Consider the following 25,048-nt stretch of genomic DNA (forward strand, 5'->3'; position numbering starts at 1 on the left):
TTGGGCAGTTTTTTGACGTAAATCAATCATCAAACATGTCTAAAAATGTGTAGGATTCTAAACTGACGATATATCAGCATACACGCTTAATTGAAAGTGTACAAAAGTATGTTTTTCAGAGAGATCAAGTGGAAGCTGATGATTTTGAGGAGGAAATGGAGTAGTAGTTGCAGCCATGATAGAATTAAAGCACTGCATATTTCTTAGCATTGGCAATTTCTTTTATATACTTTGATTTAAATGTGCATAATGCACCTGTAAGAATATATGCACTTTTGATTTAAGAAATTATTTGCGCTTTTCCAAGTTATGTGAAACAATGATATCATTAATGAATTATAAAATATGTTATATTAATGTTAAAAAATGTAACGTTATAGCAATTTAAATGTATTTAATTCTTATTATTATTTATTTTAAAAAACTTTTTTTTTTGTTCTTTACATTTTCTATAGGTGGTGTGCCTCGAGATGTCTTTTAAAAAAGTGTGCCGTGACTCAAAAAAGGTTGAGAAACAGGTGGCGAGTTAGAGGACTTCAAACAATAAATTCCTTTCTATTATACGTTATGAAATAATATTTGAATGTCCATCTTTTCCAAAATTTTACATGCTTGCTTGTTTAAAGACATTTCAATGTTCAAACTACTTTTGCGATGGATTTTTATTTATTTATTAAATACTATTCATAAATGGAATCATGCAGACTATCAGTCTTTCCAACCCGTGTGTACACGACTAACAGACGTCCAAGGGATGAAGACATCAGGCCTATGAGAGTGACAGCATAATATTATGTGCGTCAAAACTTGGGGGCGACGTAATTAATTGCAGCACTCGCTGAACTCACAGACACGTTGAGCTTTACCAACACTTTGCCAATATTCAGTGCTTCAGCTTTTATCAAAACAGGGAGACAAATTGCGCCACCTGCGCAAGTCTCCAAAGCCTGACAACTCATCTCACTTGCAAATTGTAAGCGTTCTAGCCTTCTACGAAGCAGGCTTGCTATCCAAGTCCAGGCGTGATAGGTCTTCACGCGGCAATGTGATACTTTCAAAACAGTGGATGCCGTCAATAATGTTGGAGGCAGGAAAAAGAGCATGCAAATTCCTGATGATGACAGCCCATATGGCCCAAAAGCAGCACGTCACTCAAACTGTGAGCTGTTTGGGAAAGTGCAGCACAATTATCTTCGGTGAGCATACATTTGAAAAACAAATCCAGTGGGCTCACAAAAACCAAGATGGGTAGATTATAATTAGAGCTGTCAAACGATAAAATGTTTTAATCAGATTAATCGCATTTTAGAATTTTGATTAATCACGATTAATCGCTGAACAAAGACGTTTTTTTTGATTAATCATGATTAATCGCTTAACAAAAAAGTTTTTTTTAATCGTTTTTTCCCCGCCAAATTTAAAAAGCACCAGGTTATGTGTAAATTCTTTTGACATTTAATGTTTTGAGGACATCTTCAACATGTTTTGATCCACTGCACACGCTTATCCTCCTCTTTTTCTAATAAATTCATTATTTGCATAATTTTAAATGGAAAAAAAATGACCATGATAATTTGAAATGAACAAATATTCTAAACGTGATATGCAAACATTTATTAAATGCTTTACTTTAAAGCATGTAATTATGTTTATTGCTCATACACAACCTGTGCTACCTTAAACGTAGCTGTTCACTGTCACGCTAAAAGATCATCTATGATCAAGATTAATAGTGCGATTAATCTGCGTTAATTCATGATTATTGCGATACTTTTTTGTGATTAATGAATCAGTTAACGCTTTAACTTTGACAGCACTAATTATAATGATTGATTTATATAATGTTAAATTTAGCTGGCTGAGTATAGATTTATAGATATATTTTTTTCTAGTCAGTAGATTAAACAAATGAAATTGTCTCATTTCCCAATTGTATATGAGATTATTAGTTTCACTTAGTGGGAGACGAAGCCATGCTACCTGCATACACATCAGGCAAGGGAACTGCTACACCATCAGTCATCAACATGATTATTTTTTTAGTTTTATTATAGAAATAATAACACCTATTACCATTATTATTACATAATTTGTGTTGATCAACAAAAGTCACTACTTCATCCAACTGAAATGTAATATTAAACCCAAAAACAAGATGACTAAAATAACTTTTAAAGATATGCCGTTTTCAAATAAAATCATACCACGTGAAACAATTTAAAAAAGAAGAAGCTTGACCCATATTAATATCCGGGAAGTTTTAAGCGGTGCAAGTGGCTCGTGGAACAAGAGCGAAGTTGCGCAATCTCCACAAGTGTTTTCACTTATCCTGAGTGATTAGACCTCTGCTCGGACTGAAGATGGGATGCGAGGCATTACGTGAGGTCACAGGACATGCACCAATAGGAATGATGAATGTATCATGAGAGCCACACTGGCAGGTGCTGCAAAGGTGAGCAGCGAGGAAGCAGCCCACGCTAATCATTTAGAGCCATTTCGTTTGAAATATATTGCTGTATTACAAAAATGTATGTTAGTGCAGAGACGCCAACAAACGGCTACCTACATATTAGATAAAGATCAAGCATGGAAAGATAACTTTAAAATAGCAGCGAAAGCTTAATGGTAGTGAAATTACAAAACATAAAAATGCATAAGTGACAAAACCTGCATTGCTCTTCAGTGTTAGCATAAAGTTTTCACATGACTTCTTACCTTGTTTATAAGCATAGAATTTTTTTGTTTTCAAGCTTTTTGGTGCCAAGTGATTAATTGATACGTCGTCAAAATAGCATGGTGTCATTTAAAAAAATAAATAAATAAATAAAACAAACGTATTTTATTCTTTATTGTCACCGTCTTATTTTCAGTTCCGTTAGAGACACCAAATGTTGCACGAAATTCATGCAACAATAAAATCATATTCGGGATGTTCGATACCAGTTTTTTCAGACCAGTACCAGTGAAATACCAGTACGAGTACTCAACAATACCGATGCAAAGTAACAATACCACTGCTGCTTTTGATGCATAAAATCCCCCCTCGCCTCTCCTCCCCAAAAAATAACAGCTCATTTTAAACAAATACCTACGTATCCAAATATAGCACCTTTCCTTAAAATTGCATGAAATGAATGGCAATTTCATATTTCTAATTTCAAACAACCACATTTGGTTGGCCGACATCACGAGTACCAATACCTTGAAATAAGGCCTGGTATCGGTGCTCGCTTATCCCTAGCGAGTACTGATCCCAAGTATCGGTATCAGGCCAATACCCGACCTTATTTTAAGGTATCATAGTCATGACAGTGAATTAGAAGAATAGAAAATTTATTTCATGCCGTTTTAAGGAAAACTGCTATATTGGGATATATACTTTTCTTTAAAATTATGTCATTGTTATTTGGGGAAAATTGTATCTATCAAAAGGACTAGTGGTATCGGTACTTGGTATCGGTATGGGCGACTAGTTAAGACTTGAGTACTCGTACTGGTATTGGTCTGGGGGGAAAAAATGGTATAAAACTTCCCTTATATAGATGATGAATCACTGACAAAACAGGATAAAGACGATCCAAATTCAAGTCAGCAGCAGTAGGCCCCTTTGTACTACAGTCATTTATTTTAGAAGACTGAGCTGTCAAGCGTTTTTTTGGGCAGTGAGTGTAACTGTAAACTGTCTATTGCCCTCATGCATGATGCACCCGAAAATTGCAGCTGTGTAAAGGCGCACCAACGAAACCTGCCACTCAAAGACATTGGCCACATTTTGCTTGATCACAGCCCAAACATGCGAAACTCTCCACTCAAGCCTGGGCTTGTTTAGCTGCTGGCACCCAAAGGCGTCACTTCCATGTATGCCAGCTGAGCTAAAGTGCGCCTGTAGGTACACAATGCGGCAGCACAACCCGCACCCATGCCCTCACCTCGTCTACCTTGGCACGTCACGAGCTTGACGGAAAAAAATTCCTATTCCAAATGGCAAGTCAAGGGCCAGACAACATATTCATACATCTTAATTAGTAATAATGATGCCCACTTGGTGCCAGCTGTCTCATGCCAGTGGTTGTGTTGACTAGACTCTCTTTCTGTTTACCTGCTACTTCCATGAAAATGGTTTGACTAAAATGGGCAAAAGGATATTGTGGTTAGGTAAAACACAGCCTGCCGCGAAACACAATCAGTTTCTGACACACTTGACCCCAAATTTGTTCAGAATTAGCCTTTACAGAAAATAACCTAAATAGCAGTAATTTCTTCCAGACGACTCACATTAGAAGTCATAAAAGCTGTTTTAACTGCGCAGAACATTTTACAGAACATTTTTCACTGTAAAGATAATGATAATGAGCATTCAAGGATTTTCTCAAAAAGTAGAAACAAATGTTCGTTGTCACTTTTTGATGACTGGGGGGGCTCGAGGGCCGCAGTCCTGCAGGCTTTGGAGGTTTCCCTTTTCCAACTAGTGATGCAACAGATCACAAAAGTCACGGTTCGGACCCGTATCACGGATTTGACTCACTGATCGTCCATCCATTTTCTTTTTTTTCTTTTTTGCTTTCTCTGGAGAGCTCAGTATTGTTCATTCGGTAATTTTACCGATTTGACATGTCATCATCATTGCGCTCTCTTTTTTTATTTTCATTTTTTATAAAAAAAAAATATATATTTTGGACATTTTCTTCACCGCTTGTCCTCACAAGGGTCACAGGGGGTGCTGGAGCCTATCCCAGCTGGCTTTGGGCAGTAGGCGGGGTACACCCTGAACTGGTTGCCAGCCAATCGCAGGGCACACAGAGACGAACAACAATCCACACTCACAATCACACCTATGGACAATTTAGAGTGTTCAATTAACCTGCCATGCATGTCTTTGGAAATGTGGGGGGAAACCGGCGCACCCGGAGAAAACCCACGCAAGCACGGGGAGAACATGCAAACTCCAACCAGGCCAAGGAAGGCCGAAGCCCGGACTCGATCTCACGTCCCCTGGACTGGGAGGTGGACGTGCTAACCAGTCAGCCACCGTGCCGCTGAGTCACTGATCGGATAAGCAAAAAAAAGATAATAAATACTTTGCCTTCATTTATTTTGTAAAACACTTTTTTCCATTAAATTTAAAAAAATGATTTCAAAATGTCTAATAGTAAAATATTTAGGATTTAGGAACACAACTTTAAGTACAATATGAGGCAGAAACATTCTTATTTTTTACATGGCCCATGTGTAAAATAAGGTATTAATGGTATAAAGTTGTGTTCCTAAAATCAAAATGGCTGTTTGACATTTTGAGTTAAATGTTCTTTTTTAATGGGCAAAAGTTATGTACAAAATAAATGAAGACAAAGTTCTATTTATCTTTTTCTTTTTTATAATGAAAAGACCTCAAAGTTTAATTTAAGGCACATTCCCTTCCTTTAAACATAGAGAGTGAATTACAAAGTAGCCTTGGTCTAGAACATTGACAAATAATTCAAATAAGCGAAGTACCAGATGTCAAACTCACTTAGCTACAGTTACCAGCCAGACACTCGTTGGTAATGCTAACGGCTTGCTGCTAGCCACTTACATACAATGACGGCGAAAATCCTAAACGTCTGAATGTGTCGACTGTGAATGCGCCAATATTTTATTTATCCCCCCCCCCACCGGATGTCCTGTTGCAGCTCTCAGCCATTTTCTCAGTATGTGGTGGGATCGGTGGAGCTGCAATGATGAATGGCTGAGTCCAAAGCTCATCGGCTACATGCTATAAACACTGGAAGTGCGTCGTTATGTCAGATTGATTGGCGGGATTGAGAACCAATCGTTAGGATGATCCACTCGGAAGACGCAACCACAAAAGATCCTTGAATACACCTTTAAAAATGTTACGGTACTCAGTGTAATATCTGAATTTACTGAGGTTAGAACAAGCAAGGGACTAAGTTGGTAATTTTTGTTGCTCTTTTAGCATTCACCACTAGATGGCAGACATTGCTTAAGAGCACCTGCACGACTGCGTAACAGAACATGAACAGAAGCCAAGGCCAAATTAGGTCAAGAAAATTGTGTGTTTTTCAGGTAAAATAAGAAGCCGATTTTATGACGACCCAATTTAAACACAAATCTATCTGCCTATTTCGCTTAGAGACACTAACAACCATGAAAGATTAAATCGCCACAACACTAATCTCAAAAGTACACAATCATCAATTCATATTTTCACAAGAACCATTGACAGTTCGTTTGAATATATAACACCTTAATAGTGCTTAATTGGACAAGCAGCTGTTGTGATGGATAATATACGTGTGAACAGTGAAGGAAAAACAGCAAGATTGTCTGCCAAACTAAAAAGAACAAATCCATTTTGAGAAAAAAAAAGAAAAAAAGTAGACACAATTTGTTCGCTTTCGTTAGCTTTAATAAATTATGTGACGAGTTGGATCTGGCACCCCACCCCCAGTCTTGAGTTTGACGCCTATGTCATAGATCATTCATTTTAAAAGGCTTGCCACAACATGGTGGAGGTCTACATGATTCAAGGCCATGTATGTTTATATGCAAACATGTTAAGATCTGTCCGGAGCCATTTGAGCTCCTCGCAACGAAACACACTTTTTATGGGGGTAATGAAAACAAGTTGCGTGGATTTTTTTTTTTTTCTTACCGTGAAATAGGTTGCAGTCGACTTCATGACGACTGGATTTATGGCCTGGTAATTCCCCCTCTGGAGTAATTTGGCTGGTACATCTGCAGCTTAGCAGCATTCCTGCAGGGCTCCTCTGTGCTGTGAAGTCAGGAGATGACTGATTGATTGATTGTATTACTCTAGTTTTAGCATGGCTTTAGCAAGCTATTGCAGTAAAGTTTTAATGGGATCTATCCACTGCAAAGTAAACTGCACTTCACGTAAGCAGCGAGCAAACTGTCTGATGCCGTTAGCCTGCTGATGACCACAAATCAAAGTTCGAACTTAGCAGAAAAAAAACGACTTTTATCTACAGTACAGTTAAAAATGAAACAGCTTTAACTCTCACACACACTTAGGTTTCTGTAATCCTTCTCACTGCTTTCAACCAACTTTGAGCACTGTATCGCCAATCTGTGACATCACAAAATAATGGCAGATATGTTTTTTTAAGTTCTTTTTAAGAAGGTTCTAAGATGAACATGCGTGCTTGCATGCTGTCCAGACAGTTATGAGGTCAGTCTGGAAGTTTTACTCAGACTGATACAACAAAATTGTCAATGATAAAATTGTCAACATACTATAAATAAAATGCATAATTTATTTAAAGACTGAGGCTGTTTTGGAAGTTTTCACTCATTCCATATACCCTCATCACTACAATATACCAGTATCGTTTTTATTTTTAATGCAGTGGACTACATGATTAGTTATCGAACACTAATGGGTACGTTATTCTGATATTCACGTCAGATGGTGGGACCTCCCCTAATAAATATTGAACAATTAATGAATTATATTAAAAGGGAGGTGAACCTTTGCCAATAATATGTCATGTTCTCACTTGTCTTAACATGACATTCTGATTACGTAATATTACATTAGTGGAATATGAGTTATGAAGCAAAATCCAGGCGTTTTGAACACTAATTATTATTATTATTATTTAAATAAGAGAGACAGTATGTGAGAAAATGCCTATCAAGAAAAGTGCCATGTATAAAGTGTGTGGTGAGGTGTTAACCTTAAAACATATATAATGCATGCAAAAAATATAGTACGAACGAAAAAACATTTAGAATAAACGAAAAATATATACTGTGTTGTATAATAAGTCAATTAAAAAATGCCTTTAATGGGAAAAAAATGACTGTAAATGAAAAAAGAACATATATGATGAATGAAAAAGCATTCATAATAAACGAAAAATCATACCAAAACGAAAAAACAAAAATATATGTAATTAATGGGAAAAAAAATTTAATTAACGCAGATTTCCATTATTGCGGGTCATTTTTGGAACGTAACACCCGCGAAAAATGAGGGAACACTTTATAACTACTGTAAATGATTTTCTGACAGGTTTATTGAAAACTGAGAATTATTCTAGTAGTTCAGAGTTTTTTTTATTCGACTCTTGATTGAGGGACGCTTTGTGATCTAAAAGAGTTGGGGCCAGTATACAATTTTGTGTTGACACATTGTGTCTTTCCTCTAGTTGTCATCTGTCTTTGTTCACCCGATACGAGACGCGTGGCAGCTATCAAAGAGACAATGCCCTCAAAACAATAGCCGACATGAGGATCGACGGCACGTTTGACACCTGATTTATCTCAAGCACCAGCTGAGCTTTTTAGATGAGCTAACTATATGCAACAAAAGCGTCCTGCCTTGGAGGACAGGGTGGAGTCGACACTCTGGGGAGTTGAAGGAGGTTAACCTTGACACCTGTCCCTCGGCCCATACAACAAGTTCAGGGCAGCTGCCCACATAGGTCTGCTTTTCTCTTCAAACACCTCATCCATCTGCTGAATTTCTCCGCAAAACTCCACGAGTGCCTGAAGCCATCCCATCCACAGACGCGTGCAGGGTGACACCGATCCTCCCCTATGACGCCCATCCATATTTAAAAGGCGTGCAGGTGACCCGTGGGTGGCACGTCCGGGCTCTCCTGCATCCACAGAACCTTACATTACACATTTGTGGCATATTTCCTCAAATTACAGCAATATGATATAAAGCACATGGAGCTAATGGGCTTTAATTTAGGAGGCACTCAGGTGACGCGTGCCAGCGCCGCACAAGCTGCCACGATTGTCATCTGATCTGGTGATGTATGCCTAAAGACAACAATGATGAGTTTACCAATTAGTTTATGAATAGAACAGGTGACACCTAAATAAAGCCCAATTACAAACGTATTTGTGTTTAGTATCTTCCAAGGCAGATGATAAATTATCACTCTGTATAAAAAATTTATCATGACACATGTTAGTCAGTTAATCAGCTCTGATAATCCTTATTCTAAGTCGCCCAAAGGGATTGTGAGAGGGTGAATTTGCCATGAAGGTGCGCTTTTAACCTGTGATGGGGAAGCTAAGGCACCGACAAGAGCGTCAGGCAGTAAACAACACAAGTTTTTGTCACTAACGTTTTCATACAATCCTGTTAAACAAATGAGAGGCCTCAGCCACGCAGGCGTGGGAATTTCTTAACAAAATGAAAAGTTGTTTTAGGGAGGTAGGGAGGGGAAAGTTTTTTAAAAAACTCAGCATAATTAAAAGTTTAATTGCCAGAAGATAATGACTCTCCATAACAATGAAAGGACAAGTATTTAATGTCAGAAATGTACTTTGTTTAGCATTCCACATTATTGACATAAACTACTGTACATGGGTCATTGACAGACATAAAAACACATGTAATATTTACTCTTTATTATAATTATTTACAATTATCTTCAATTTAGGACCTCTATAATTTAGGACATTTATCTATCATAGGAAGCTTTCAACATTGGTCGCATATTTTCAATTTAAATTAGTTATGAGGCTAACATGAAGCCATCGAAACAAAACAAGCTAGTCAGCCACACAAGTAAAATTATAATGAAAATAAATATTTGTTGTAAAAAAAATTTTTTTTTGTTCAGGTCATACCAAATGTCCAAATAAGACCACTACATAACATTTGCTTAAAGCTTACATTTTATTACATAGTTGTGAGAGTACAAACCTGATAGCTGCTCCCATGGGTTTCTTGACTGCCTTGTAAAATGTAGATGATACAAACTCATGTCTTGAAATGCATTTCAAAATAAAAATTTGTTCGTTTCATTTTGGTCTCTCCACATGATAATTCATAAAATGGGCATCACGGACTAACGTATCCGTCAATGACCCACATATACACGCACAGTACACATTTCATGTTTGTTTTATAGCTTGCAAAAATAACACAAGAGCAGCGATTCAGCATTCTTCAGAGTGACTTTATTGAAAAGGACAATGCAATCTTGTTGTGCCTTTCAAAACATCCAGCGTACTTTTGGAACTCAATTCCAGCAATAGTAATAGTGTTGCTTAAAATGATTTCTGCAATTGTTTAATCATTAAGTATTAGCAAGCATTCTTTTGAAGGAGTAATTTTACAATTGGCACTTGACATACAGTCTGTCTAAACCTTAACCACAATTGTGTTTCTAAATCCCCCTACACCAAAACTGTTAATACAATCTTGTTTCCAAACATGCTGGTTTAAAAACCTCAAACTGGCCACTGAAGTCAAATATTAATGTAATATATGTCAGTTTACGGTATCAACCAACCTTTACGGAAGGTACACTTTACACACTGTCCAAGCAGGATGGTTGTTTTCTGGAATATGGGGGGGAAATTTTTTTTTCTAGTGAGATGATTACCAAAACACACGGCTTCATACTTTATCAGCTATACTAGAAGGCATGTGGATGAATAATTTGGAAGACCAGGGACACATTCAGAAGCTAAACCTCATTGGCATGTTGGCTAAGTTAAATCATCACATTCTGAGTTGTATGATCAAACAAAGTCATACATTCTTTTTAAAACTGTGTCAAACTGTGAGACAAAGCAGGACAAGAAGACTACAAGAAAATCATTCTCAGCACTAGTTGTGCATCAGCATCATTAAAACTTTTGCAATGTTTTATGGAGTAGGCTATCACCCAACAACAATTCCACACATCAATCAGACATGTTATGGCCATGTGTCTTATTGTGATTGCTGTGTAGAAGAGTTGGGGGGTTTATAGGAAACATTTCCTCCAAGCATATTTAGTGTTTTGCATATTCAAAAGGCTGCATTGACTTGATGAAAAACATTATGCAAAGAGGCTGCTAAGAACAAGTATAATAATGACAGTCACCCTCTTTGAGTGTTGAGCTCGAAAATGATTTGAAAATGCTCTTCATTTAAGATTTACGTGTTACAGTCTGACATCTACCAAAGAACCAAATTATATTACAGCATAAAGCAAATGTAGCAATCAAGCTAAAAGGCAAAAAAAAAATATGACAGGCCAAATTAATTCATTTCAACACAATCACTTTCTTTCATGTGAACTAAATCCCCTTCAGGGTCCAAATGTGTTCAATGTTTAATGTATCTCATCCTTAGTATTCATATTTCATCATTTGAGTAGCACAGATAGCTGCTGCGTGCCTTTACTCTGCAGGCACCTGGTGGGAATAAGCATAAATTACATGTTGTTGTCTATCACGCTGATAGCAATCTATTGATTTATTTGGCTTGTAGGATCATCTTTAGTTATGAAAATGCTTGAGTTGCAAAATAATTTAAATTCCTGAGAATGAATTCTATCTCACGATTTGCCACTGTCAAGTTTAGTTTGAATGAAAAACAGGTGGTATATATTTTTTTTTTAACTGCACTTGTAAATCCACACTGGATGCATTTTCAAATATTTTAAATGACAACAAAATGAATAGTAAGTCAACTAAAAAAAAGCAATGTGACAATACAAAGATTAAGTACAATAGAAATATTACAACCCGTAGGTAAGGTCCATTTCAACTTGCTAACTATGCATACACACTTAAAGCAGTAGGTAACGAGTGTGTAACTAGAGGTCACACTAGAGCACATACTAGAAGGCAATCAGTGAGGGGATTTTCCTAAATGGAAAACTGGTTCTTATCTACACTTACAGTACAGTATTCATGCTAAAATGGGCTATTCGCTAAATCACACAGCTTTCCAGTCCACCATCACACAAATTGTGTAAAAAAATAAAATAAAATTATTTTTTTTAAATTCACACATATTTGTACAATAATTGAGTTGTGGAAGTCAAAATACATGTATCGAAATGAAATAGGAAGTTTTCTTTTGAACTAGCTGTGGTTTCAAAAAGTCAAGGTTTAGATGACCGTCAAAACTGAACATGAACATTTTTGTCTTTGGCTGCAAATATGACTGGTCGCTTGCAGAGATCACTTAACGAGTCACCTCTTTTAAGTTAATGACGAGAAAGCCTTCTTGGCTGAGCAGAGAGGGGAGGGGTAAGCAGTTACAGAGAGCTGAAGGGAGAGGAATGACTTAGAGTGACGACAGAGAGCACCTGCACCAACTCCAGCATAATTGTGGATGCCTCTTTGCCATGTCAATGTGCATTGTCCTTATTTAAAAATAATTGTGCCAGCAGGTACTAGTTAGCCCCTTTTTAAAGAAAACATTTTAGAGTTGTAATTTTAATTCCGTGATACTGCCAGATTTTTTTCCTCACATTTATCATACCGTCAGAAATGCCTATTTGAAACTGCAAAATAATTGAAAGGCAAGTAAGGTTAAATGACATTGTTGATCTACATATAATGCAATGTTGTATTTAAAATGAACTACATTCACTAATAAGAGTTTGGCTTTTTGTACAAAACCATATACAGTACATTCAGGTAAAATAACGACTTTAACGGCAGCTGGTAATAATGTTGCTTGCCACAACAAAACATTTTTGAAAATCTCAGCTGTGAATTGGTATCATAAAGCGCAACATTGGAACACATGCAGCAGGAATGATTTACTCCACAAGAGAAGGTGATTGAAGTTGTCGAATGTAACTTTGGGTGTAAAACTGCCATACTGCCAAAACAACACATGCTTTAATACAGTGCAATATGCAGCTGCTTTCTCTTAAAATAATATACAAATGTAAACCTAAAGATGTATGTATGAACCTTTTCTTTTTCTTTTTTTTTTTTTAATATTCAGCACAAAAAAAATGTGGTGATGTCACCATATTGTTCCTATTAGAAACAGCAGTGTAGCAAACTGAAAATTGGAACGTGATGACAACAGAGTCAAATGTGTTTAAGGTATCTGTCAAAAAATGTTGTGTTTACCCGACTTTGTAGGGAAGACATTATGATAATGATAGTGTTTGGACTGTTCAGAGGATACACAAAGAAAAGTGCTGTGATATACCATGGTACAATACATACATACAAAAAAATACTTCAATGGATTAGCATTATACATAACTTGACAAATCCATTATACAAGCCTTTTGTGTACCAGTGTAAGACCACAGAAGTCATGGGTAGGGTAATGGGATACAGTAGCAATCCGACATAAAGTACCAAACAAATACATTAGTATTAAAATGTAACAGAGCTGTGTCAGCATCAATCAATACATACGCCCCAGCACTTTGGATTGAAAGAGAAGTAGGCTAGTAAATAAATTACCAAAAAAAACAAAACATAGCCTGACATCATTTAAAGGTGAGATAGAATAAGGTATATTTAAAGTGTAATTCAATTCCAGTATAACATAAAGCAAAATGCTTAAATTAGGATTATTGCACTTCAAGTAAAAATATCATTCTCAGATAAGAAACCTTCACCAATACCCTTAAATGATAGTCTTCACAATTAAAACAAAAGTAAGGACAATTTCGGGACTAAGATTAAGAATGTAGACTGTTCATTTTAAAACATTAATTAGCAAACCAGGAGAGCCAAGATGAGGACAGCTCTGGAATTAACAGCCTGACTAAATGTGGCAGGCTTAAGACGTGTGCTTAAGTGTAAACATAAGTGTTACAAATGGTTTGATCACAATCACCTTTTAATAAACAGCATTTGTTTGCTCCCGCAGCTTCTCGTAAACATAAATTTGGCTGTTTTTAAACTGACAAGCTTGCAACAGTAAGCACATGATAGAAGCTGAGTATACAACAGTGCTGTTGCCTTGCAAGTGCAAACGCAAAGACAGAGCTGTACGAAATCCCTGCATTTGATTTAAATGCAATGATGAGATTATGTAATTTTGTTGAAGTACCTAAAATGCTCAGCAATGGTCACTTTTAACTGTTTATGAATTGAAATATGCACTCATGGACTTGAAGGAGAAGTTTGTCTAAAAACTCATATTGAAAAATCATGAACTTTTCCTTCCACTTCATTTACCGATATTGATGCGCAAACTACTGCCCCACTCGTATCTATTGTCGTCTGTTGTCGATGCCTCTGCTTTTTACTTTTTATTGAGTTTACCTGCCTTCTTCTTGGGCTCATAGGGTGTCCGAAGTATGCTTGGTGTTTCCTCCATGACACGTACCAGCAAGTCATCGATGTAGTCCTCCAGCTCCCTGATGTGGGCGTCTTTCTTTTTCACCACTTCTTTCTGCTTGATGAGTTGCTGAACCACTTCCTCAAAAGACACGTTCCTATAGGCTGCCGTACTCTCCTGTGTTGCTTCCTGGACATGGAAAACAGACCACAATACAAACTTGTATTACAACCCAGAAAGAATTACATATGCATCATGTTTATCTTTTGCTAATAAAGGCTAGTTGAGAGCTGTTTAAGATTTAGAAGTGACACGTCAACTAATAAACGGTGGAGGTCATGCCCTACAAACCTTTAAAACACACTAGGAAAAATGTTATTGTCCTGCCAAGAGTTGACATTCAAATAAAGCAGTAAAATAAACAAAACTGAACTGCAATGGCATGAAAAAGTGTGTCAAGAACAAACAATCCTAACGTATTTGTTTAATTGACAAGTTAGCATGTTTTAGAAATACGGTTCTATGTATTAGGATAGGCTCACAGACAAAGCTTTTTCCATCACATCTGTTGGATCTGGTGGGTCAGTGACCCAAGTGGGCCCAATGCAAGTTGAGTGTACAATTAGTGTCAGAAAATTTCCAAAACCAGTATCACAAAATTGTACATTTCAAACTACCCAAACTGCACACGATTTTCAGACAAATTTTTGCCTTTCAATGTTAGCCAGATGACCCGCATAAGAGATTCTACAGTGTCTGCTTCATTCAGTGCATGAGAAGAGGTAAGCGTTGTGGCAGGAAAACTCGCGGCTGTTTCACAAAGACAACATGCCTGCTCACAAGCGCCTCATTCACTAATAAATGCGTAGCAATTTTCATACTCTGCGCACAAGTTCAATAACATCACCGTTGGCCTCATGACACGGGGCAAGCACTCCACAAGTTTCTTGGGGCCGGGGAGCGGTGGAGGGTGAGGTCAAGCTGTGTTAGCTAGCGTATGACACAATTGGGATGGAAACTGAAAACAAAAAACTCCACAATGAACCTTTAAGTACAAAGCTGTGTGCACACACTGTTTGTGAATGAGGTCCAATGTCCTGATCACCGAAATGTTCCTGGCGGAGAAGAACATCAATGTGCTGGAGCGACCTCCCTACACACTCGAACTGGATCTGATCGTTTTTTTTTCTCTCTATTTTCCGAGTTCAAGGGTGTCACCAAGGGGACTTGTTTTCACGACGTCAAGATGGTTTGATAACTGCTCTGGATTTGAAATATACCTTCTTTGACACCAGTCCTGGAACTATTGTGACATCTCCTGCTTCACTTTTTCTTGGCGGATGTAAAGAGTCAGAAAGTCTTTGCCACCCCACCGCGGTCCTCTTTAGGCAGATCTTCTATGAGAACAGGAGCTGTAATCGTTTTTAATGAGGGAGCACTTTATCACTGTAATGTCGGGCATCCTCCCCCAAATCGATAGCACAGCAAAGGCTCGACTCTGTTTAAAATACCAGCGTTATCATCCTGCACTCCCATGCCTCACTGCAGAGTAAAGACAATGCAGAACAGTTCTGAGTTAGACTGTTTGCCAGGTGTCTTATCACTTCATGAGCACAAAGGCTACTTAGGAGGAGAGGCACACAGGCCAAAATGAAATTCTCAAAGATTTTGACTACTGGAGATGAGAAATGCATCTAATTAAAAGATACAACCCTTGGGCTATTTGCGACAGAATAAGAGAATACATTTGGATTTACATGTAGTTTATTTGAGCCTACATTATTTTTCTCTCACAATAAAATGAGCTTCAGTAGCTGGGGCTAAAGGTCAAAATTTGACCATGAACTGGCAAAGTAATGATGACCATTTCTCTACCATCAGTAGTTGAGGAGAAGATAAGGCGTACCATTTGCCATTCTCCAGTTGTGTCATTACCGTTTCTAATGAGCTCAGCTTTGAGAATTTAAAAAGCTTCATCCTTTGAAATGTGTGTGTTATCCCCCCCCCTACCCGTGCATGTGGTTAATTAGGGCCTTGAAGAGGAGGAAATGGGAGCTGGCATTTCTGCAAGCCAGTGCAGCATGTGCAAGGGGCACATGTGTGGATAATGACAGACCTCAACACCCGCACAGAAAGGTGACGAAAGCCATTATCAGCATCCCCCCCATTCTCATTTAGGCATCCTTGAGCTATATTGCTCTGTTGTAGATACCAAATTTGCTGTGTAGTAGATCGCACATTTTAAAGATTCTGAAAACAGACACATTAAATAAGATAATTACGTAGAAGTATTGTGTAAATATTAAGAACATAAATATTTCATGTTGAAGTACGTTGCGCATACTTTCCCCAACTCGAACATTCAAATACAAGCCAACGAATTGAACTAACGTCATGAATATTTCACAGTAAAGTACTTCATATTCAGAGAAGACTTGATGATATGAGTGTGCAGCTGCTAATTAGCTGAATAGCACATCTGAATTTTTAGAGGACACAAGGATCAATGTCACCAGCTGCTGCGTCAAATGAGACTTGAGACTTGTTCTCCATTACGAAGTGTCAAAATTTTACAAGTCCATTCTTGCATTATCAGTTCACTTAAAAGTGACAACATGCGACAAAAAAATGCATGAGGAATCATGGTTTGACATGCTAAGTTGAGCTCACGTTTTTCAAGGCGTAGACGCCCCTGCTCCCTTGGCCCAGGCCCAGGTCTTCATTTCCATGTGGCATTTTGTCACTGTAAATCAAACAAACAGACAGATCGGTAAATTATGCATACAACTGCTAGGAAGCTCTGACTTTTACTTCCTGTGAAAAACAAATCGGGCAAAAGGTACTAAACAAACTACTGTATAGCAGTGATGTTTGAAATACATTTAATTATGCACATTAAATCGCTTCGATGCATTAGTGCACTATATTACGGCTGACCATTTATAATGATGGCCCTGTAAAGATAAGTGGTTAATTGGTCTGTCTATCACTTTAAAGAATCTCATTATGATTACTCAAGAGGGCTCTGTTATCATGCCAAAGCTCTCTAAAGAGCCTCTAATGACACCTTCCATTCTGATAAAGCACAATGTAGTCTCAGTGTTCCTCAACTCTCTGTGGAAGCCAGGAAAAGACATAACAGGTTCAATGGGTACAAAAACACTTGACAGCAGACTGAGACAAAGAAGGGAGTGCATGAGAGAAGCTTTCTAAGGATAATGAGAATACTGTAAACATCCTGTAGATTGGACGCTGTCAACCTGAGTTCCGTCTCATGGTCATGGGAAAGCGAGATCTCCATTTCATGAAAAACATAGTAACGATAACGCACCGTTGTGCCAGTACGTCATATATTATCATGATTTATGTACCTTGCTTTGTAGTTGAAAGGGTTAGTGTGTACTTGTGAATCGCCACTAAAAGGGTTTGGGGAGCGCAGGTCTCCAGAACTGCCCGCACTGCCCAAACGACCCCCATTGCTGGTCTTGCGGCCATCTTTCTTTCCAGTCATGCGTTCCAAAAGGCTGATCTTCTCCTTTTTCTCCTTGGGCTTGTCCCACAGCTGCCCTTGCTCTCCCTCGAATGGGTTACGGTTGCGTGGGAGCGTGGCATACTTCTGTGGCAGGGTGTCACTGATATCAGTAAAAGGGTCACTGTGTGCCTCGTTGTCTTGGAGGCCTGGTACCTCACTCTGGGAACGCCTGTGAGGACCAGCTGTACCTGGATCCAAGAAACAAAGCCATTGCATGATTCATCATTGTTTATAGGCCTTTAGAGATTACATAAATGGACACAATTGTTGGTACCCCTCTGTTAATGAAAAACCCACATTGGTAACAAAAATAACTTATGTAGGTTCGTAATTAGTAAACTTATTTCCTGGTCAGTGTCCACGGCTTTGTCGAAAAGAAACTCCATACGCTCGTCTTGGTTTTTGTTGACATAAAAGTAATGAAAATTAACCAAAAGAAAATCAGAGATTGCTTTTGAATTGTGGTTAAACTGAATTATTTTAAAGAAACAAACTCATGAAACAGGCCTGGGGGGGAAATGATAGCACCCAAAGAAAAGATTGAAAATAATTTGACTGTTGGGACATTTTTAACCAAGGAGTGTCCTCTAATTAGCATCATGGGTGTGTTTGAACTTGTAATCAGTCAGTCGACCTATTTAGAGGTTGACAAGTACCGGTAGTCCCTGCACTGTTTGGTGATATGGTGTGCACCACCCAAAAAAAAAAAAACACTGGAAGAAAAGGAGCAAGTTGTCTCAAGCAAGTAGAGAGAAAATTTTAGACAAGCACGTTAAAGGCAAAGGCTTTAAGACCATGTCCAAACAGCTTGATATTTCCAGTGACTACAGTTGCACATATTGAGAAATTTAAGATCCGCAGGACTGAAGACAACCTCCCGGAAAATGGCCGTAGGAGGAAAATTGTTGAGAAATTGAAGACAACTGCCAACCTAGAGAAATTCTCCAATTTTCAAATAAAAACAAATGTCAGGAACATTACAGCAGGACATAAACGGAACTTATACGGTTTTAAACTTCTTTTTTTTTTTAATTGGGCATGTGAAATTATTTACCACCTTTTCTCAGTGCAGCCAACTGAATTCAGAAGTTCATTGAAGATTTCTGAATGATCCAATGACTTAAATTACTGATGATGATAGATAGAGGTATAATCTGTACTTTAACTCGTCCAAGTATAAATGCACATGTTCTGTGATGGTCTCAGAAGTCTGTTAAAAGTGGATTTCACAAGCTTTAAGCACTTTGTGGAGCACTGTTCAATCAATCATATTGAAATGGAGTATCAGAGACTACTGCAAACCTACCAAGACCTGGCCGTCCCTCTAAACTTGCAGACCAAACAAGGAGGGCACTGATCAAAGATGCAGCCAAGAGGCCCATGATCACTCTGGAAGAACTTCAAAGATCCGCAGCTAAGGTGGGGGAATTGGTCCATAAGACAACTATTAATCACACTGTCTGTCACACACTAAACAAATCTGGCACACACTAAACAAATCTGGCCTTCATTGAAGAGTGACAAGTTCTCAAAGTAAACAATGAAAAGTCCAGTTTGCTACATGTTACCTGGAATACCCAACAAACATGTGAGAGAAGGTGCTCTGGTCAGATGAGACTAAAATTGAACTTTTTGGGCTAAAAATGAAATACGTTACGATTCGCATAAATTAAAAGTAACACTTAACACTGCAACCTGAAACTGAATGTCACCCTGAAAACACCATCCCCACTGAAACGTGGTAGTGGCAGCATCATAATCTGGGGCTGTCTTTCTTCAGCAGGGACAGGGAAGAGGAGTTGATGGATGGAGCCAAATACAGTGCAATTTTGGATGAAAACCTTCTGGGGTCTGCAAAAGACCTATGGGTGGGATGGAGGTTTACTTTTCAACTACTGGACAACAATCCTACCTAAACAAATCAAAATCTACAATACAAAGGTTCCAACAAAAACTTATTCAGGAATGGCCAAGTCAAAGTCGAGACCTGAATTGAGAATTGAGAATCTGTGGAAAGATCTGAAAAGTTCTGTTCACAAAAGCTTTCTCTCTCATCTACCTGAGCTGGAGCTGAAAGGAAGAATAGGCAAAAAAATTCAGTCTCTCGATGTGCAAAATTGACAGACTTGTACCCCAAAATCATTACAGCTGGGAAAGTGGGGGTGTGTATATTTTCACATGTCCACCTTTTCAGTTTTATATTTGTTTAAAAAAAAATCTTTTAAAACCTTATAGGTTTTTTCGACAGCAAAACTAAAAAAAAAATGTCACAAAACATTTAGACTACTCACCACTTTCTTCTATGGAATTCATGGAGTCCAATTTGGGTCGAAAGTGGGTCCCAATGAGATCTGACATGGAGTGGGCTGCAGAGAGTTTCTGGGCCCCAGAGAGTAGTGATCTCTTAGCTTTGGTTTCGGGCTGGGCTCGGGGTTCTGGGGCAGTTGGATGATAATTAGGGTCCGAGTCGAGTGCTGCGGAGCGAGGTAGGATGGCTGAAGACGTGTCACCGTCATGTTTGCGACCTTTCATTTTCACCTTAAGTTTCGAAAAAGGCGAGCGGGGCTTTTCCTTCATGGAGAGGTCAAACATGCTGGCTGTCATATTATTCCGCATGAATTGGATGCTGACTTGGATGCGTCCTCGCTCCTTTTTATTCTTCTTTGATGGCTTGGACTGCAAGGTATACCAGCTAAAATGAAAATGGAGAAAGCTTAGCATAATCAATGGGGACATTTTTTATATATGTAAGAAAAAAAGGAACAGGATTTATCTATGTTGATTATCCACTTAAGCAGAACTCAAGAATATGATACAAGGTTAATTTGAGCATACTAATCCAAAATCTTGACAGCAATTCAGAGGCCCAAATCCTTTGATTTATGGAGAATTTGTCATTTAAGACAAGCATTCTTGGTAAAACAGAATATAAGAAATGGGATGTTCTTGAATAGGAGCATTTCAGGCTTCCTTTTGGGCCCCTATTCATTTAACCTCCCTGTGTGTTCAACTGGAAGTAATGGGATTTGTGCATTCAAAATAAAAGTGGCATTTGCACAAATCTGGCCTTTGTTCACAACTGCAAAGATAAGCAATTGGGACACAGAATCGCAGGGTAACTGGCCATTTCATGCATGCTAATCAGTCATATCCTCTGTGTTATGAGGACTGTACAAAAGACAATTCAGGAAACCACTATTTATAAAACAAGCAAATAAATTCACCATTTGTCATCAATGAACAATGCGACAGCAGCGGAAAACAAAAGCAAAAAATTTTTTAAAAAAAAATCGAAAAACTGAATATAAAATTATTATTTTTAAATACAGTATTTGCTTTTAACGAGGGTAGAATCTGTCAATGCGAGTAATATTGGTATTGGCATTAAAGAAGTGCAGCTGCTGAGTGCTATTCTAAACCGCCAAGCTCATGGCCCGGTAGCCGAGTCATGAAGGGTCCATTTCCCAGGCTGCACGCCATGCTCAGTCAGATCAGCAGCCACAGCATGCCCCTGCTATGAGGCCGCCACTGTAGCTCAAGTGTGTCTCAAGGCCAAGGTAAATCTCCCTGTGCTTGGAAGCACAATCCTCCTGCTTGGCCCCTGGACCGCTGGGAAACTCCTCATAATCAACAAACACAGGTGTGCGATAATTATGGGCTGCCTGCTCAGATATCGAGACAGTCATTCCTCCCCAATATGTCAGTTTAAAAACATCACAAATGGGCCGGAGCAAATGCAGCATACAGACGGTGAAATGTGGTCATAGTATCTAGGGTCATGGGCTCATTGTCTGACTTGCCTGCCGTGTGGGAATGGGCCAGCAGGCAACATGGGCCATATTCATTACCAACACTCTGACGCTGAAAAGGTCCACAACCTTGAAGTGAATCAGCTCAGGCAAAAAAAAAAAAAAAAAAGTACCACTTTCACACTGATTATAACATATTGCAATTCTCTAAACTGATGGGCAGAGAGGAAGTGCTAATGTATTTCCATGTTGGTGAGCTAATTAACACCAGATCCAATTTAGTTTAGATCTGTTCCTGATTTGTTAATGCAGGGTTAAGCAACGGCATGTGTGTCGTAAGGGTCAAATCAACCTAATCTTTTAGTTTACTCTGCAATTATTACACAGTTGTAATTAGGCTTTTGGAAAACTGTGCTATTTTATTTTTAACAGTATGTGCCCTGTTGTTCATTAGTCAGTCTTTCAACAGTCCATTAATGGCAATGCAAATGTAAGGTCAGGAAACAGAATAATCAACATTTACTTCAAAAATGTGCAGAAAACAAACTAGGTTTCTTTCAATGGAGCTATTCCAATACATGTCTATGATCAAACATTCGGGTTAGAAAATAAGTTTCTCGGGGTCTTATTCAAGGGGGGGGGGGGCATGAGCATATTCAGATTTTAATAGGCTATTATTGACTACATGTAAAGGTAGCCATTGTGTGGAGTTAGCATATTCTCCCCATACTTGCATGTTTTTTCCCCTACGCTTCCTCCCACATCCTAAAATAAAATGTTAGATTCATTGATTGAATACTCTAAATTGTCTTTAGGTGTGAATGTGAGCGGGAATGCTTGGTTTTCCAAATGTGCCCGGCTGTTGGCTGACGACGAGTTCAAGGTGTACGCCTGGCCAGTCAGATGGAATAGGCTCTAACTAACCCGTGACCCAAATGAGGATAAGTGGCAAAGAATATGGATGTATACGGTTGATGGGTGTCTCACATAACTTTTAGCCAGGGGCTTCATAGGCCAATTAGCAGAATCCATGTTAGTAACCATGTTAACAATAATATTTAGAAGTTGAGCCATTGCTAAGCCTTACACAATAGTTGGCCTGCTACAACTAGCTGCCTCTTAAAGGTGGAGTCAATTCCACTTGTTTTGCTTCTGCGCAATAAAACTTTGTGCCATTTTGCCAGAAAAATAATAGAAGTAATAATTTGGTGTTTTAGACATGGTGTGTCAACTGTGATGCAAACTAACTTAATTTTGCTTTTCCCTTTTTCTTGACTACTTTTTAATAATTACTCTCCATGCACTAACTAATCTCCTGCCCATCATAATCAAGTGTACCACCATGATTTTAATTTATGACATGACAACACTTCCTGTCAAAAGCAAATTTAGTCGATGCAACTTTTGCAAATATGTTCCACTTCCTCGTGTACAGTACTAAAAGGAAACATTGCTTTTCACATACTAAAGAAAAGGGGAGAAAAAACATCCCTTTGAGGTGGTGCAAAAACAGGTTTCTGTTTGTTCAATTTGTACAAGCCTAACACTTGTACAAGCCTAACACTGTATACTGAAGCAGTACCAAGAAAGACTGTGCAGTGAAATACAGTGATTATTAAAAGCAGCATTTTAAATGAATAATAAAGAACTTAAAATATGGATGGAAAGTAATTGAAGCGTAATGTTTTTGCACATTAGGAAGGAGAGCAAACATTCATACATATGGAATAAGGTATTAGTGATATAAGGATTTACAGTGGAATCCCATGCCACACTACTACTTATACTCACTCAGTTTTTTGTCGCTGCTTGTTGTCAAACACTTCGTTGAGGTTGATGGAACTCTGACCCAGAAACTTGTCCAGCCCAACCAAGGACCGATGCATAACAATGAAGCACAGCTCATAGACATCTGGGTTGCCGTCCAGAAGTAACCCAGGTAGTTCAAAGGAAGCTTCTTCTCTCCAGACGGGGTTGAGTGTCTTCTCTGCCACTGATGTCGAGTACTTTTCCTTGCCCAGCTGGATGATAGTGTATGCATCATTGGTGCCATTTTTGCCCTTGGCCTGTAAACCAGTAGCTTGAAGAACAGTGGCTTGGACATGAGTTGGAAACCACTTTTGAGACTGTTCACCCAGTGACATTGTCTGTACTGGTTTTCAATGGTGCTCTTATATTGTTATACAAATAAGTGTGTCATGTGCGAAAACATATTAAACAATTTGTTATTCATGTTATTTTTTAACTTCCTAAAGTTATATAAAACATGATAAAGAGAGTAAGCTACATTTCAGAAAGTCACAAATCCAGATATCCAAGCCACTGACTGCTGAGTCATCTGGAGAGAGGGGGGGAGAAATCCACCATTAGCACACAAAATAAACAGAAATAGAAATGTTTGTTTGTTTTTTTAATAATAGTATCACAAGAACTAATGTGGGATTATGACACACTTGTTCTTATAAATATACTTTATAAATGTGCAATTATAAACATACACAAACACATATGCACAGTAATTAGGTATATCAATAATATATATATATATATATATATATATATATATATATATATATATATATATATATATATATATATATATATATAGCTTTTGTGACAAGTCCTTTTCTTGACAAATTGTATTTGCAGAGGGTCGGTTTCCCAAAACTTGGTACGGTACATGTAGTGAATCGGTGCGATTTTCTTTCCCTACCTATATAAACTGACAGTGAACAACACCATGTTTGCCCAACAATTCAAAGAAGTTGATGTATTAACGCTATCAACACACACTAACCAACAACGATTCTCACGGATTTTGCCATTGTTTTAATCAAAACAGGGGACAAAACATTAGCTATAAGCGGCTAGCTGCCACGCTAACACTTCCACAGAGCTCTATAAAGTTTTCTTACCTCGCCATCGTCATATGCAGCCGCCTTTCATCCCAAAATAATCTTGCTCCATTAATACACAGATGCTGTGTTGTTTCACCGCAGATGACAGCAATATAATATTAGTTGGGGCTGCAGTTGCTGCTCTTCTTTGCTAACAACTGCTGTCGAGCAAGCTCCACTTCCTCGTCTGACGTCACTTCCTCCTTACACCGTCAGACATTGAGGAAGTACAGTACAGTGACAGTAGAGCGAGCCCACGCCCACGAGAAACATTCGCCTGGCATGCGATAACAATGAAGCCGAAGACTTGTCGTCTTTCTGCTTTTCATTCAACATCGAAGAATATTGTTTTATATTGTCTTTTTTTCTTTTACAACTGAATGAAATAAATGATCGATTGAATTGAAATTCATTGAGCAAAAGAGTAACCTATTATTTACTATTTTGCGGTTTGATCAATGTGTATATTATATAATCAAGATCGGGTTTGATTGATTTACATCTTAGAGTCTTAATTTAAAAATAAAATAAAAACAGGGAGAGCAGCAGCATGCATGTGTTTTTACCCCCAGCTGTTGTCATTACCACATTTAACATTTTTTGTGAACACGTTTTGATATAAAACTTGTTGGACTGTAATTCTTAAACGAGCCAATCAAATCTACTTGAGACGTTGATGTGATATTAATTTATTCTACTCAGCATGGGCACCATGTAAGCTAATAAAAGAGGAAAACTATGTTGAATGTTTTCACACAGAAACAAAAATGTTTTGAATGTACTAAATTCAAACATGCACTAGTTAGCATAAGTTACAAATGATTCAAATGTGTTAAACTAA

The 25,048-nt window shown here is 38.1% G+C and overlaps 1 protein-coding gene across 4 annotated transcripts; it reads right to left on the reverse strand.

Annotated features, from left to right (window-relative positions):
• Positions 1-6,655: 6,655 nt before the first annotated feature.
• Positions 6,656-24,388, reverse strand: rab11fip2 (RAB11 family interacting protein 2 (class I)). Of its 4 annotated transcripts, XR_013296249.1 has the most exons (8): positions 24,226-24,388; positions 23,102-23,648; positions 19,853-20,253; positions 17,401-17,749; positions 16,700-16,772; positions 14,078-14,218; positions 8,473-8,627; positions 6,656-6,775 (listed from the first exon to the last, which is right to left on the reverse strand). XR_013296249.1 is itself a non-coding variant. In XM_077582414.1 (7 exons), exons 2-7 carry the CDS (start codon positions 23,452-23,454, stop codon positions 6,746-6,748), a joined length of 1,347 nt encoding a protein of 448 aa, XP_077438540.1. In that variant the 5' UTR covers positions 23,455-23,648; positions 24,226-24,388; the 3' UTR covers positions 6,695-6,745. The 4 variants fall into 4 exon arrangements, 3 of the variants coding, with proteins under 3 accessions (XP_077438540.1, XP_077438539.1, XP_077438538.1); XM_077582414.1 differs by lacking the exon at positions 8,473-8,627 and having other exon boundaries at positions 6,695-6,775; XM_077582413.1 differs by lacking the exon at positions 6,656-6,775 and having other exon boundaries at positions 8,117-8,627.
• Between the last annotated feature and the right edge of the window lie 660 nt (positions 24,389-25,048).

Source organism: Vanacampus margaritifer, chromosome 12 (assembly GCF_051991255.1).
Source record: "Vanacampus margaritifer isolate UIUO_Vmar chromosome 12, RoL_Vmar_1.0, whole genome shotgun sequence".
NCBI classification, from domain to species: domain Eukaryota; kingdom Metazoa; phylum Chordata; class Actinopteri; order Syngnathiformes; family Syngnathidae; genus Vanacampus; species Vanacampus margaritifer.

What these genes read in the sequence shown, in the direction of transcription:
- rab11fip2 (XM_077582412.1), bottom strand. Translation starts at nt 23,454, where the DNA reads ATGTCACTGGGTGAACAGTCTCAAAAGTGGTTTCCAACTCATGTCCAA. An exon ending in GAATTCCATAGAAGAAAGTG is followed by an intron (nt 17,750 to 19,852) that starts GTGAGTAGTCTA and finishes TCTTGGATCCAG; the next exon opens with GTACAGCTGGTCCTCACAGG. An exon ending in GCGTCTACGCCTTGAAAAAC is followed by an intron (nt 14,219 to 16,699) that starts GTGAGCTCAACT and finishes TTCCATGTCCAG; the next exon opens with GAAGCAACACAGGAGAGTAC.